The 16,264-nt window shown below is 47.9% G+C and overlaps 1 protein-coding gene across 3 annotated transcripts in view; it reads right to left on the bottom strand.

Annotated features, from left to right (window-relative positions):
- The window catches only part of LOC306670086 (mitotic spindle assembly checkpoint protein MAD2A-like), an 86,988-nt gene that overhangs the window by 65,065 nt on the left and 5,659 nt on the right, over window positions 1–16,264 (bottom strand). The window contains exon 3 of one of the 3 annotated variants that reach the window (XM_079154533.1): window positions 12,536–12,834. The exons of 1 other annotated variant lie outside the window; for it this stretch is intronic. In XM_079154533.1, the coding sequence (XP_079010659.1) occupies window positions 12,821–12,834 (14 nt within the window). In that variant the 3' untranslated portion in view covers window positions 12,536–12,820. Of the gene's footprint in view, window positions 1–12,535; window positions 12,835–12,868; window positions 13,550–16,264 lie in introns of those variants that run through there. One more of the 3 variants, XM_079154531.1, reaches the window with a different exon arrangement.

Raw genomic sequence — 16,264 nt, forward strand, 5'->3', positions numbered from 1 at the left:
ACCAAGGCACCTCTCTGGCAGCCTTGCTGAAGCAGGGAGCAGGCCCACACCCTCCCGTCTCTGCTGGAGACGGGACCCCAGCGCACTCTTCGGACCTCACCGGCTCTCTGCAGCAGGTGGTGTGACCACTGTGTCCAAAGCAAGCGTCATATGGAAGCTGAAACCTCTTCCCCAGCACCTGGAGTGTCAGGTTGAGGTATACACTGCCCGGGTCACTCTGAGAACACCTGGTCATTTGAGCCATACCCCAACATCAGTTTTCACAAAGGCCCGGTCTCAGAAAAATGACCCAGTTTTATAAAAGTGTGCCTTAGAGTTGGTGCTGAGCGTTCAGCAGTGTCGTGACAGATTCACCCTGGATAAATGTGCAGCTCCAGGCGTATGGCAGGATTCACCCTCAGTATTAACCAAAAATATCAATGCAGATTGAAGCTGACATCAAAGTCACACACAACAAAACACAGAACTTGAGTGGGGACAGCAGAGTGGGAAGATTTGTGACTGCAAGAGAACACTCAAAGGTAAAGCTGCAGACTGTAAGTGACACGAAGAACAAGCTGGCGAGTAAAAGAAAACCGCCGAGTAAAACAGTCACAGAATTCAAGTGACAGATGAATGACTATTTTCAAATCAAGTTCCAAGGCAGAAACAGTTCCTGTTTAAATGCATTTACAGACCAGATGCCAAACGCCCTCAGGATTTAAACAGGAGGATACAAACGAGGCAGACCAAGACGCATGCCTGCGCCAAATAACCCTGAAACGAGTTCCACCATCCACAGGGCGAGGGCACGTGGACTGCCATCTTCCCAGCCTCTCGGTGGCAGTCAAAGCCATGCCCGCTGTCACGGAAAGCACCGCAGCCCACTGAGCAGTCCTGAGGTTAGAAAGGGGCTTGGAGATGCCGTGGCTTCCCATCTGGCATAAAGCACACTTTATGGACCCATCTGCATTTGCAGACGTTCACTTGGGATGTCTGTGAGCTCGTCGTCTCGCTGGTCAGTCCTCAGGAGGAAGAGCTAGGCCTGGTCAGTTCCAAGATGATTCCCGCCTCCCCCTCCCCCTCGACTCTACTGGAGAGAAGACGGAGTCAAAGTCATGCAGCTATAAACACAGTGCCCTCCAGGTGGGAGCAGAGGTCAGCCCTTGCGGGCTGCGCAGCGGGAATGAGGCTGGGTGGGCAGGGACGGCAGAGGTGCAAAGCATGTGCCCAGATCTGTGCTCGTGCGGACCTGAGGCCGGGTCTGCATGCCGAAGTCCAGGCCAAAAAGCTGCAAATGCCAGGGCAGTAGTGCCCACCGTTGCCTAGTGCACCAGCTGAAGGGGAGCCAGCCTCTGCGTGGCCCCAGAGAGTCACCCTTCAGTGTCCCCGTGACTCCCCAGAGTCCCTGAGAGAAATCTAACCAGCCAGTGCGTCCACGAAGAAAGCTTGATCCTTATGAATCCTGTACCGCACTCCTCATAAGCCATACAAAACCCCTCATTTCTGTACCGCACTCCTCATAAGCCATAGGAAAACCCCTCAAAAGTTCTTGTGAACGTAGCACACACCTTCAAAAGAGGAAATCATTCTGCCGTTACGCTGACTTACACGAGCAAAGACGGAAAAACAGCAAATGTATGTAAGAAGCTGCCTGCCTATCAAAGGGAAGAGGAAGGGCAGGCAGAACCGGCCGTCTTGGGAGAGCCCTGCAGAGCAGCAGCAGCAGGGACCAGAGCACACCAGTGACCAGGGACATGTTCTGCTCCGTCCACTGATAGCTCAGTGTGACCAGTGACCTCATTTGTATGCGCTATTATTTCAAATTTCTGTGCTTATTTTTGTACTTTTCCTGTGTTTGTTTCTCCTATTCTTTGTAAGTAAGTGTCCAAGTTTCATGTCTGATTTTTTCATGACTGATTTTGATCACAGGAGGGAAACCACATGGGCGTGGAGGAGCCTCCAGCAGCCCTGGAGGAGCGGCATGAAGACCCTGCTGGACCTCTCTGCATGAAGCTGAACACCTGTGGGTCGCTAGGCCGTGGCACCTGTCCCTGGCCCAGTCCTTTCTGGGTGGTGGGCTTGCCACAGAATGCTCTTGATTCCATGGGGCGTGCCGCTGGCGTTTCTGCAGCCAGAACTCACAGGCTTGGGACTGTAATGAGGCAAATGGTCACCTGATGGACCCCTGGGCTCCTCAGCTTGTGCTCAGGGAGGACACACTAACTCGGAACGCTGTCCATAGCAATGGATTTGGTTCCTTGTAGAGGCTGAATACCTTTAAATGTCCCATCAGTACAGACTGGAAGTGGGGACAGTTCCTTTTTTTCAATTTCTTTGTTTTATGTGTTCTAATTAGTTGTGCATAACAGTAGAGTACATTTATGCATTTTGATAGATCATACATAAATGGAGTGTAATCTCATTTTTCTGATTGTATATGTTGCAGGATCACATCGGTCATGCAGTCACACATGTACCTGAGGTAATATCTGTTTCACTCTGCTATCCTTCCTTCCCTACACCCCGTCCCCTCCCTTCACTTCCCTCTACCTAATATAAAGTAACTCTATTCTTCCCTAGCACCACCCCCTTATTGTGAATTAGCATCCACATATCAGAGAAAACATCCATTTTTTGGTTTTTTGGGTTTGGCTTATTTCACTTAGCATGATAATCTCTAACTCTATCCATTTAAGCAAGTGCCAGAATTTCGTTTTTCTTTAAAGCTGAGTAATATTCCACCGTGTGTGTGTGTGTGTGTGTGTGTGTGTGTGTGTGTATGTATGTTTGTGTGAGTATGTATGTGTGTGTATGTATGTGTACACATTTCCTTTATTCATTCATCTGTAGAAGGGCATCTAGGTTGGTTCCATAGCTTAGCTATTGTGAATTGAGCTGCTATAAACATTGATGTGGCTGTGTCCCTGCAGTATGTTGATTTCAAGGGTATAAACTAGGAGTGAGATAACTGGGTTAAAAGGTGGTTCCATTCCAAGTTTTCTGAGGAGTCTCCATACTGCTTTCCCACCAGCAATGTATGAGTGTACCTTTTTCCCCACATCCTTGCCAAAATTTATTGTTGCTTGTATTCTTAAAGCATGGTCTTACACAAAGTCCTAAAGACCTGTCCCAAAAGTGAATGTGCATTTGGAGCTATACTCAGCCCATGTCCCAGTCTCTGGAGAAGAGTCCAGCCCTTCTGGTCTAAATACTCATCTGACCCTACAGAAGTGGAGCCAGGAGCAGGTATCCTACTGTGAAAGGCCATGGAAGGACCACTCCAGCAAGGCCTTTCAGATCTGTTTAGGTGGGAACTGAAGCCTTCTGCACCCAAGTCATGGTAAGGTGACCCAGACCTGGGGAGCAAAGGCTGGGTAAGTCACCGTGTCCCCATCCCTGTGAACATGCAGGCATCACTGCTCAGTCCCTTCCCAGGTCTTCACGTGGCCAGCTCCAGCAAGCCAGGCAAATACAATCTACTAGCCATCTTTGGTGGAGCCCAGTGAGTGCAATATTGAAATTAGATGGCCATCCCCAGGACAGACTTCAGGAAAATGTACTGAGTTTATTATGGGTTACATGGGCTCTCAATGAGGCACAGATGACAGTGTGCACCTGGAGGCACTCTGAGTCTAGAAGGAGGACAAGATGCATACTGTCATTCCTAGTCATTAAGGGACAAGCAGGCAGAAAGGGATTCTGGAAGACAGGAGAAGCCTAGAAGATGTGAAGGTTAAAAAGAGAGAGCGGCAAAGAGCTTGACTAAGGCAGGGGAGCAGCAAGACTCACGCTGGAAGAGGCAGGAGAGTGGCTGGGAAGGGCTCCAGCGGTGGTCCCCCCACCCACCTGCGCCCCTGCTAGGCATGACGGCTCAGACCACAGTTGCTGCCCCAGTCAGAGTGGGTTCTGGTGCTGGAGCCCCAGATGCCCGGATGATTCTCCCAGGGCTGAGCATCCGGGCTGGCCTGCCGGTGTGGCGCATCTGTGCTGTTCATGAGCACAAGCAGGGAAGCCAACCCACACTCCTGCATGAGGGTTGTGTGGTTGGGGCACGTCTGCCATCTTTATGACACCAGTTCACACACAAACACCAGTGGGTCCTCTGTGAGCTCAGAGGAACGAGCTCTCATAGGCCTGCCCTTCGTGCGAGTGTGTCCTGAGTCTCGTGAGCGATTCACTTCTGTGTATCGAGGGGACATTGGTGTGTGGTGCACCTGGGCCACAGGGCTTGCGGAAGTCGTCTTCTGTCACTGGACCGCAGCACGTTCTGCTTAGGCTGCGGGTACCAGCACTCGCCCAGGAGCGTGGCCCCACGGGCTTATCTCAGTCTGGGATGAAACTCCGTTTCTGTTTCAGAATCAGTTTCTGTGTGTCGAGTGTGACTTTTCACAATCTGCTCACTGGTCGATAGCTCCAATTATCAGCATCTTTTCTCTGAAGTGCACACTACCCCACTCTATGCAATCGGGCATAACCTTCCAAAGCGTCCACCTGGACCCTTCTCTGCTTAACAGGGAATTTCTCCCAATAGAACCTTTCCCTGTTGACAGCCTAGAGCACTGGGTGATCTGAGAAAGCGTCTGAAGAGATTTCCTACTGGGAAGTCAGAGCTCAAATAGGGAAGCAGGACTGCAGATGGCCAACCTGTGACAGCGCTTATCAAGTTACCCGCCTCCTCCTGGACAGATGGCAGGGCTTGCAGAATCTCAGCCTTCAGGCTCGTGTGCAAAGCGCAGAACTGTGAGGAGCAGGGTGCGTGCCTCTGCTGAAGTCAGTCTTTCTCTCTACCAGGCAATCATCCTGGCTGAGTTTCAGGGACCTGGAGACTAACCCCGAGTGGGGCTTGGAAAGACCCCACCCCAAACATTAAGAAGCCCTTGTTTTACCTAAACCAAGGCAGAAATTTCCCTATTAGAAAGCACGATAAAACTGTGGGAAACACCAGAAATAGCTAGAGGTCAATTTGATTAGAAAGAATTTTTTAAATTTTAATATTAGCTCCTTGCAAACTGGAAAACTATATTCTTTATTTGTGAATTTAAGAAACAAAATTTACTCACACCCTTCTATTGATAAGAATTTTTTTTTTTTTTTTTTTTTTTTTTTTTGTGGTGCCAGGGATTTGAACCCAGGGCCTTGTGCTTGAGAGGCAAGCACTGTACCAACTGAGCTATATCCCCAGCCCTATTGATAAGACTTTAAAAGATTCCTTTTTATAACATTCTTCTTGTTCTCTGTCTTTTTAAAAAATATGAATCTCTACTTAACCAGGGTTCATCTCAAGAGAAATAAGCAAGAGATTTTCCAGGGGTTGCTGGTTGCACTAGAATTAGCATAGCTGCTCCATGTCAAAACTACTGGTTCCCTTTTAAAAACCATCTTCAGTCACTTCTCCTGAGGACACTCAGGGATGGCGTTTTCTCCTGTTCTTATGATACACGATACAGTGAGCAAGTAGGTGGATCTGCAGTCTAATTTCTGGGGGAAGCTGCCACAGAATGTTCTAAGAAATGGGTCGCGCTCAGCAGCCAAGGTGGGACCATCCATCTTCTTTAGAGTAGGGACAGCCACGCTTTTGCCAGGACACTGAGTCAGCAGATGGCAACAGAGCGAGCAGCGGGCACCTGCATCTGGTGTCTGATCAAGTACCCAGTGGCGAGCGGAGGTCACGACTGAGCTTGTTCTCAACTCCACTGTCTCCAGTAATGACCACTGTGACTCTCTGAAACCAGCCTCCTTTCTTGTCTCTAGTCATCCTCACAGAGAAATGTCACGATGTCAAAGTCATCATTACCAGGAAAATTTATCAGCCCCTGCCTTAATTAAAGCCTTTCCTCTTGTCTTCATATTAAAATTTTTATGTTTACCAATTTTAAACATGACTTCAATTGCTCTCTGGAGAACAATCACTCTAAATCTCTAAGAACAAACACATCAAACCAATTATATGCTATAAGGCAATTGCTTAATTTATCCATGTCTATTCAAAATTTAAAAAGCCAAAATAAAGCTCCCAATTCTGTCTCCTCTGCACAAAATCTTATACATCAAGCCTTGCAGACTCAGAAAAACATCACCTTCCCCTGCATGTGACACGCCTGGGGTGACCAGGCCTCTGCTTGGGCGCACCCGACGGTGATGTGAAGGAGTACTGCCACCACCTGCTCCAGGGCTGGCCTCTGGTCTCCTGGCCCTGCCCTGCGTGTCTGCGGTGCTCCACAGAGTAGCAGAGCGATGCTGCCAAGGAGTGAGCTGCACCAGGTCTGCCCTGTTCCTTTCTAACCTCCTGCATTGGAGGAGGCCCTCTGTGGCCCGCGCTCCCCCGCTGCTGTGGACTCACGCGCTGCCTCAGCCACGCCAAGCTTCCGCCTTTTCTCCTGATGTAACGCACTGCAGAGTGACCTTATGACTCTTCAGTACGCCTCTAAGTGTGAAAGCAGCATTACCAATTACTTCTCAGTGGCTGGGACAGTGACATGTATGTCACCAGGGCACAGCGCAAGGACCAGATCTGGAAAGTGACCCACACATTGTCTAGAAAATGTGTGAGCCAGATTAACAGTGATGCACAACAGCCACTGACAGTCAGGGTGACAAAGATTTGTCAGATTCTTAATGGAACTTTACTCTCTTCACACTGGAAGGATGACCATGATTACTAATATAAAAATTTCTAAAGATCATTGCCAATGTGCAAATTCAGACCCCCAGTGACATCATTGTAACCTCGGGCAACTTTTACCATGAAGACCTTCACACACAAACTGCTTCATCTCAAGCCTAGGAACCCAAAGGGCACGCTAGCATCCCATGGCTTCCAAGACGGTCATTTGGTCATGCAAGAAGTATTTGTGGAGCATATTCAAAAGGCCAAACGCTCTCCCGGGAACTCAGGACACAGTGAAAACGTGGACACTAAGCGTCCTCTTGGAGTCCTGCCTTCCATGGAGAGAGTGCACAGAAGCAACGAGGGTGCTCAGGGAATGCCCAGGAGAGGCCAGCGGGGCGGCACGGTGGATGGATGAGGGTCTGGGTCTGGGTTCTACTCCTCACAGGCAGACCTCACTGGGAAGAGGCCCACTGAGCAAGAGTGGAGGAAGCTAGCCACACCGGCTTGGGAGTCTTCCAGCAGGTGCCCAGCCCAAGAGGAGAGAGGGCCCCGCCCTGTCAGGAGGGCCAGAGACGGCGGCACAGGAATGGAGAGGTGCGTGACAAAGGGCTCTGGTTCCACCCACCGGGTCTCTCAGGCTCCTCCTCTGACTTAGACAAGCTCCTGGAAGGTCCTGAGAAAGCACTGCTTGCCCTCCAAGGCCGACTCTGGAGAAGAGGAGCACCGGGCGGAGGCAGGGGGAGGGGCGCGCACGTGTAGGGAGGGGAAAGCAAGAGGAAGGTGGGAACCAACAAGAGCTGAGGTCTGGGCGCAGACAGGGGGTTCAGGGGCGACGGAAGGAAAGGTGCAGGAGGAGACCTGACCTCGGGTGTGCCTGGGAAGGCGGAGAGGAAGAGCAGTTCTAAAAGAAACAAAACAACAACAAAGAACCACACCAATGCTGCTGTTCGCGAAAGTTTTTACAAGCAAGTAAATTAAGGCCTTTGATTTGCATATTAAAGTCTAGCTATGTGAATTAATCAAGGCAATTTTTCTTTGATATACCTGCTCACCCAGCACCAGGAAGGCAGCGAGGCTGAACCATCAGGAAAGATGCACCAGGGCAAGGAGGAATCTTGGGAAGAGGCCTCTTCCATCCACCACCCTTAAACCAGGTGTGCATGTCAAGCAACCATGCTAGACCCTGCTCGGCCACCATGCTGGTGACAGGTGCTGAATTTCACGCTGTCAAGACCGTTAGGGAGTTAGAAGTTTGGAGATACAATTGTGAAACACATTTTATTAGAAACTTTGCTCCACATTTTGATGGACATCCAAATTCATGTTTTGGATTTGTGACAGTTTCTGGAAAAAAAAAATATGGGAACCACTGTTGCAACTGAGTTTGTTTACCACACATGATTCCGTACACTAGGCTGTATATAGCTAGCAAGAAAGTCCGCGTTAGAGCCAGGAACAAAACACCCCCTATAGTTATATCTCTTCCATTCAGAAACACCCTCTCAGAAATAAGAGCCTTCTTACCCACCTGCAAACGCATCCAAGGCTTCCAAAGTGAAGCTCTGGACCTAAAAGCTAAGGGAGGACAGACTGGGGAAAGTCAGGGGTTTATGGAAAAGAGAAAAAGGAGAATTATGGATCTAGTTTTGCTTTCACAATTACTGAAAAATATGATTTTCTAAAAAGTAAGTTTCTTCAACCAGAACAATTCTGTGCCAAGTCACCTACAATAAACCAGGTAAAGGAAGCCTGATGGGCCCTAAGTTAAGGAGAAAATGTACGTAAGAATCTTCTGCAGCAGCGTGTGAAGTCACAGCCACAGCCTGCCCTCTGCTCCTGAGCTCTGGGACCGTCTTTATCGCACTCATGCTGCTCTGGCAGGTCCTGACCACTGCTGCAGAGGACACCTGCCCTCACCCACTGCAGCCACCAGCCCCGGGTGAAGGGCCCAACCCAGGCCTGTGCCAGTCAGGCACCACACTTTGGCAGGTCCAGAGACCACCTGTGCCTTGGTCAGGGCCACAAGGGCAATAGCATTCCGGTGTCTAGGAGAAAGCCTGACACTCTCCTTCAATACAGTATGTGACTTGAAGCAGCTTGAGCTATCGGGCCAGAACAGGGAGAAAAAGACCCACACAGACATGGGGAGGACCACTGTCCACCTGTCCATCCATCATCCCTTCATCCATGCATTCAACCATTCATCTATCCATCCATCCACCTGTCCACCCTCAGTCCCTCCATTCATATACCCTCCAGTCACCTCTTTCCCTCCACTCATCCACCCTCCATTTGTCCACCTGTCCATATGACCATCCATCCATCCACCCATTTGACAAATGTTCATCCAGTGCCTGTTTGAGAATTAGGTGTGAGCTGGCCCTCTCAGTGTGGGAGGGGAAATCAGCTGGAGAATGTGTTCAGTGGTGTATTCTCCCCGGCTAAATCCAGCTGCTCCGATTCAGGCAGGGCTGAGCACATGGCTTTGGAAGAGCTGGGGCTTTGTGAGACCAGTACGTGAGCAGAGAAGGGAGAAGTCAACGCGGGAAGAGGAGGAAGAACATGGGGAAGCAGACTGCAAGGAGGTGACTGACATTGTTTTGGGGAACACAGAGAGGAGCAGGGTTGGGGGGGAACGTCATGAGACAACACTGCAGTGTACAGAACTGTTCAACCAGGTCCAACTGTGCCAGAACTTAATGCTGGGAGCTTCTGTGGCAATGAGGGTGCTGGCCATCAGGGCCAGTGTGTGCCCCTCAAGAGTGGAGCTGTGGGACACAATGGCAAGATGCCATCAGCACCACCCATATGGTGTTGAGTTCATGAATGTGACGATAATGGCAAAGATGAAGACAGTGGACAAGAAGCTGAAGCTCAGGAGACCAGAAGTGAGCGGGTTTTGGTAAATGAGCTGGAGAAAATGTTCTTGTGCTGCAAAGGAGTGGCCTCTTGAGGGAGTGGAGAGAAGCATGCAGGGCTGCAGAGTGGTGCTGGGCCATTCTGAGACCCACAGTCGTGAATCTGCCCAGGCGCCTGGTGACCTTCTCCACCTGCCCCTGCAGGAGAGAACTGGTGGGAGCCTCAGGAGTCACCCCCAGACTCCCCAGCCGTTACGCCACCTGCAGTTCGCCTCAGTGCTGGACAAGGATTCCGCTGAGTAATAAAGGCGTTCGCAAAGTCTCATCGTATTGCGAATTCGGTTGCGGACTTTCCTTCCTTGCTTGCTTAATATGTGTAGGTTTACTATTAATATTTTATGTGTTTTCCCTGAAAACAGGGGTCTTAACAGAACCAGGGTTAAAACATAAAAAACAGAGTTCTAATGGAACAGTGATTTCAGATTTAGTCATTCGTAATGAAACTTTGAGTAACCAAGAATGTCATGAGAAAATACAAAAACAGATTCTAGTTGTCGATCCCCTGTTGACTACTCTCAGATGACCTGAAGTATGTAGGCGAATAACTTCAACCCCATCAGGAATGGTTAACAGGAACAGAAGAAATACAGAAAATAGAGTTCCTACAGTTAAAATGCCTTAAGACAATGCTTATTTAATTAATGGAAAGCCATGACATCCTTACAGAGGGATGCCTCTTAAGCACCTGGATTTAGACCCTCCTTTATCTTCCATGGGATATTTAGATGTAAAATCAGGACATGTTATAATCTGGTTCGAAAGTATACATACAAGAGTGTGAGATAGTCCATTTCTTAAAGATTAGGATTTACTAAATGCTGTAAATATTACCACCTATCCCCCGGAGCAAAAGTTCCTCAATGTTAAGTTCACACAGTAGAAGATGATGTCATATTACTGTTAGCTTAAACTGTCTAGCACTTATTAACTACAGCAGTAGCCACACAACTGACATTTACTCAATCCTGCTGCACTTGCTTTAACCTTTATGGTTAGTTAAGCAATATTAATATGTCTTATTGTTTAGTGATAGGTTATCACGAGTAAGCAATTACTAAAAATAATTAGAATACTTCATTGCCTGGTCTAGTAATGGTTATACAAGATATTTTTGCTATTTTTCCTTGTGATCTTTTCCTGTTCTGGAAAAACATGTGTAACTGTCAACCTTTTAATGTATAAAAAGCTGGCTGGGAAAAATAAAATTTAGAACTTGGCATGCATTCCTTGAGTGTGTGTTGCTTTGTTCTCCACCTTGCCGACACCTCCTCCATCACCTGTGACCACTAGGACCCCTGCTAGGGCTGGACCCCGGCACCCAGCCCCACGAGAGCTCGCTCTAGGCTAGCCACAGCCAGGAGTCCCGAGAACTCTTCCTTATACTTAAGCCAGCTTATATCTGGCTTATTCTCAGTTAAAAGTCAAGCAATTCTAATGCTAAGAAGCGAAACTCCCTCCTGCTAAGTTGGGGAGAGAATGTGCAGGAGAACCAGCAGCCACTGAGCCTCAGCAAACGGGCGGCCTTGCCTGGATCACGGGTCCTCTCAAGCTTGGGCAGCTGTGCAGCTGGCATCACAAAGCCAGCGGAGTGGCCGACTGGCCCAGTCCGGGACGCAGGCTTCTTCCCCATGCACGTCCACCACAGGCTGACGTCATCTGCACTTTGGTTTTGTCTCTTCCAGTGGATCTAGTGAGAGAACTATGATCTGTCCTTCCCCTAACAGTTCAACTTCCCTGGAACAAGCACGTGACTCCAACTGGTTTAAGTTGGTGGCATGATCTAGTGCTGTGGCTCTGAGCAACTGAGAAAGGTCTGGAGTCCATCTGGTGGCAGAGTAGACCAGGTGTAGCCACTGGTCTCAGCCAATGCTGATCCTGAACAACTCCAGCATTGGTGAACGTCATACATCCTGGTGGTAGTTCACCATATTTGGAAACTAAGATAATGTATGTCCTACAAAAGAGTGAGAGCTGCAGCCTTTCGCCATGCTTCGAAAGAGAAAGCTTCACCTCAACACACCTGCTCCTTGGAAGTTTGAGAAGCCACACCCGCCTTCATCGTGTCCTGAATTACTCTCTCACGGACAGCATTCTGTCATTTCTCAATTATGGCTCTCAGCTCTATTTTTAAAAATTCTTTCAAATTAAATTTGGTTTCTCTTAATTAAAAATGTACTTTTCAGGCCTAAAAACTGCTGCAAAACTGTAGAAGAAACCCCATGTACCTTCCACCTAGATTTACAAACACTAACATCTTGACTGTGGCACAATAATCAATGTGGGGAAATCTACCATTAACGGATGGTATCAAACAACCTACAGATGTGACTCACGTGTTGACAGTTGTCCCCTAAAGTCATGCTGGATTCCAGTCAGGATCACACCGCACTAGTCATGTCTCTGTGTCCTCCAATCTGGGACAGCCCCTGCTCTCTGTCTTTCAGAACCTGGCACTTGAAGACCAGACACTCGGTGCTATTTCGCTTGCCAGGGCTCTGCTTGTGCTCCCTCAGGACTGAATTCCTGTGTGCACCCTGGCAGAAATGTCACAGAAATGAAGTTGGCCTCGATCAGAGCTTAGCCCCAGGGACACCAGCCACGGGGTCTTGTCACGAGTGACATTTGGTGAAGGTGGTCTCTACCAGGGGTCCCCCACTGCTTAGTTCCTACATTTTCCCTTGAAACAAATTTGCTTTTTGTGTGAGCAAAACATGTCCATGCACTTCTTGTGAGAGTAGGTGTCCATGCAGTTTCTCACACTTCCAGCTGCTCATTTTCAAATGTACTATGATTTTCACTGGAAACCATGGTGGTGGCCTTTGCCAAAAAGTGGCCTGCTAGTCTTCGTTGTGCACTTACCAGCTGACTCTCACTACAGGGAAAGAGTTCAGCCTCCCTGTCAGTGTGGACTCGTGGAGATCCGTTCTGTGGCACAACCCAACATTGTTCTGTTCTGTGCCCCAGATCTGGCCATCAGCTGCCCTTCTGGTGGGCCTGTGTGCCTCGGTGCATCTTTGTCCTTCCCTGTTGCCAGCACCACAGACCACTCCAGGTCTGTTTTTCCTTGCCTTGCTCCAGCTGTGGAATCTGTTGCTTCTCATGGACACCCTGCTCCCTGTCTGGGAGGATGGCATTTGGAAACCAGGATCCCGGTGAAGGACAGATGTTCCATAACTGAGGCATGATTGCTTCCAGCTCTTTAATGGACCATCCAAGGAAACATGTATGCATGGAAACATGTATGTGCACCTCCATGTCTTTTTCTGTGCCTGTCATGCACACGTACACCTCCACACATCTGTGTACATGTCTACACACACGTACCTGCAGAGACGTGTCGAAACCCCTTAAGCACCAGGGCTCACACTCCAGTTGCTATCATCACAAAGACTTTCTCCTGGCCCACCCCTTTAGTTCCTCTCTGAGACTGAGACCTGGCCAGCATTAGCCATGATATTTTGCTTAATCCTACAAAACACATTACGTAGCTCCAGAATTCCTGAACTCTAACCCTATGAAAACAGATTTACTAACTGTGGAACAATATATAGAGATGGGTTTTTGTCTCTAGCTTTAGGATACATAGAAAAAAATACTCTTTTCCAAAGTCTCTTAGGTAAGATCTTGCTTCCTCGCCTCCTTCAGTATGGTTATCTACTCCATGTTTAATAAGCTGGGGGTGATTGGTAGCTATTTGTGCTCTATTTTGAATTTCTCTTTATCCTGGTTGATTTTAATTAATGAGTTCCTTCTTCAAGTGTGCTGGCCGTCCACGTGGTTCTCAAAGCCAGAATTGCCCCAAACGCTGCAGGCAACATGGACTGCTGGGAAGAGCTCCTCTCTGCACCTTCTGCACCACCCCGGTCCGTCACTGCACTCTTCGCATCCTTGCCTCCTGAGACAAAGGCAGCCTTGAAAGAGTCAGTAAGGAGCCTGGGATTAGGCAAGAAGAAAGCTTGGGGGCTGTGCTGTCTGGCACAGGACGACAGAAGCAAGGTGTTCTGCACTGGGAAGCTGCCGAGAGCGGAGATGTAAGCTCCTGTTACAAGAAAATGGCAAGTATGTGAAGCAATGGACACACTAGTTAATTTTAAGTAGCTGTTCACAATGTACACATATAATCGAAACATCATGCACATTAAGTCTACATGATTTTACTTGTCAATTAAAAAATAAGAACAAAGTCTAATATCTAATGATCATACAACAGTAAATCTATATGAACCAAAACATAGCTGTGAGGCTCACAGAGAAAATTGGTAGAAAAAAGAAATAAAGGATAAATTCGTGATCATACGTTGGAGCTTACTAAGGCATTTTTGGGTATTACAGGCTAAAACAGATAAAGCAATTGGCAGTTAGACTGAGTAGTCAGGAGCTAGCAAGTCTGCGCTGATGGTTTGAACAGAGCCTGGCAGACACACCTTCCCATCCTTGAAGCTGTCTCGAAAAACACTCTCTGGCAAGATGTGATAAAATCATCTCAATAAAGCATTTATATGTGGAAAACTTGAAAAGCCACATTTGTAAACTTTTGTCAAGCCTCAGAACACTAGTAAAACTCAGAATGCATACAGAATTGGCCATAATGGAAATTCCCCTCCTCAACACTGGAGCTGCCGAAGCAGTAGGAGAGGAGTGTTTGAATGCACCTTTCCAAACAGCCTGCACATACTAGAAATGAAGACGCAAAGGGCATCGGTCAGGCAGGCATCCCATGTAAGAAGACAGAAGAGAGCAACACAGTCACACAAATGGGCAGAGGAAGAAAAGGGAAGAATCAAGGACAAAAGAGCATAGACCAAGTTTATTTACAAACATCATAAACAAAAATGCTGAAGTAAATGTTCAACTAAACGAACACTACATACATTTTAAACTGAGATTGAAACCAACCAAAATTAGTGGGAATGTGAAGCACTGGAGAGTCTTGTTCTGCTGTTGGAGGAGAGATTGCAAAGGTCACTGGAAACTCCTAGTAAATGCTAATACATTCAAAAATTGAAAAAAAAAAAAAAAATATCCAAACCATGAACGCCCAGACATTACCTTAGGAAAGTCGTTATGTTCTCAAAATCGGTCCTCTAGGAAATCTCAAATCCTCTTGCATCCTATGAAACATAGTCAAGTACCAAGGAGGAGAACTAGGTTCTGGTCAAAGGCATGAATGGGCATGGTGTCCAGAGCTCTCCAGACTATCCAGAAATGTGGGTCTGCAGCAAACCCAGGTCCATGAAATAAAAGCCCAGACCAGTGCTGGGTCTATTTGGTGGAGCCAGCTGAGCAAGCAGAGCTGCCTGCAGAAGTGATGTCAGAAAGAGGCCCAGCTGGAATGAGACCCTGTGATGGCCAGTTGTACCTGCCAGCCTGGCTGGGGCAGGAGCCCAGTTGTCCGGACAGACACAGGTCTAGATGCTTCTGTGAAGGTTGCTTCCAGATGACTTTGAGCAAAGCAGAATACCTTCAATCAGGGGTGTGCCCCAATCTGATCAGTAGTTAAGTCTGAAGAGCAAAGATAGGGTCTTCAAAAGAGGAATTTGGTCTCAAGTGCAACAAAGAAACATGGCTGAGTTTCTCCCTTGCCTGGCCAGCCTGGGAATTCTACCTGGAATTTCTAGCCCGCTGAGCTTGTCCCATAGAGGACTCACCAGCAGCACCCTGTGGGCTCCCCACCTCCCTATGTGTGTGGCCATAAGCCTGGCATCATGTGCACACCCACAGCTCCACCACTGCCTTGAAGGTCCCGGCTCATCAGAGGACAGTCACACATCCAAGCATCTCCAAACGCCTCCCAAACTCCACCGAGCGCATGTCCTCCAGCTCCAGCTCACTGCGCCTGGCAGGGCTCCTCCCTTCCTGGCTGCATGACACCCACGACTTGCTGATGAGCCCCGGGTGACCCCACACCTCGGCTGCTGGGCGGTGCTGCAAGAAACGGGCACGCAGGTGTCCTGTGGCTGCTGACCTCCTCTGTACGTGCTCTGACACAAGTCAGCGGGACCCCACAGCAGGGCCACCTCCTGATTTTGAGGAGCTGCATTCTGCTCTCCGGGACGGCTGTGCTGGCCATATCCCCAGGGGTGCAGCGAGCCCTGCTCTGCCACCCTCTCCAGCACCGGCGGTTGCTTTTGATAACACTGATCTATGGGGGTGACCGGAATCTCATCCCAGTTTTCCTGGGCATTTCCCTGATGGCTAATGATACGGAACAATTTTGCATGTATTTGTTGGGCACTGGTATTTCTTCTTATGAGAAGCATCTGTTCACATCAGTTGCCCATTTTGTAAATGGATTACTGAAAAAAAAATTTGTTACTGCAGGTTAACCATTCCAGATTGGGCCTCTTTCTATACAGGTAACAACCAGTAGTATGCTAGAAGGATTTCAGAAAAATCAAGTCATTCTATTTTTAAAAGACTTTTTAATTGAACGAGTAAATAAGTGGTTTTTTAAAAGACATTCATATTATATAGAACATGTTTGTGTGAACTACTTAAAAATATTCACATTGCACAGCTGAAAAATTGGGAAACAGATCTTTCTAATCTATTTATAGTTTTTCTAAGTTATAGGTTAGTTACAAAAATAATGAAAAGGTAGACATCATTACTTTGATTGGCTCGTATATTAGTAGAAAGGTACTGTTGGGTATTTTTAACGAAAAGTGGAAAAAAAAAAAACAGCTTACTTCTTTGTTTTGGGACTTTAACTTTCTAAATATGCATTAGCTTTTCATTGATTCATAAGAACACA

Source organism: Sciurus vulgaris (assembly GCF_902686455.1).
Source record: "Sciurus vulgaris genome assembly, chromosome: 9".
Classification (NCBI taxonomy): domain Eukaryota; kingdom Metazoa; phylum Chordata; class Mammalia; order Rodentia; family Sciuridae; genus Sciurus; species Sciurus vulgaris.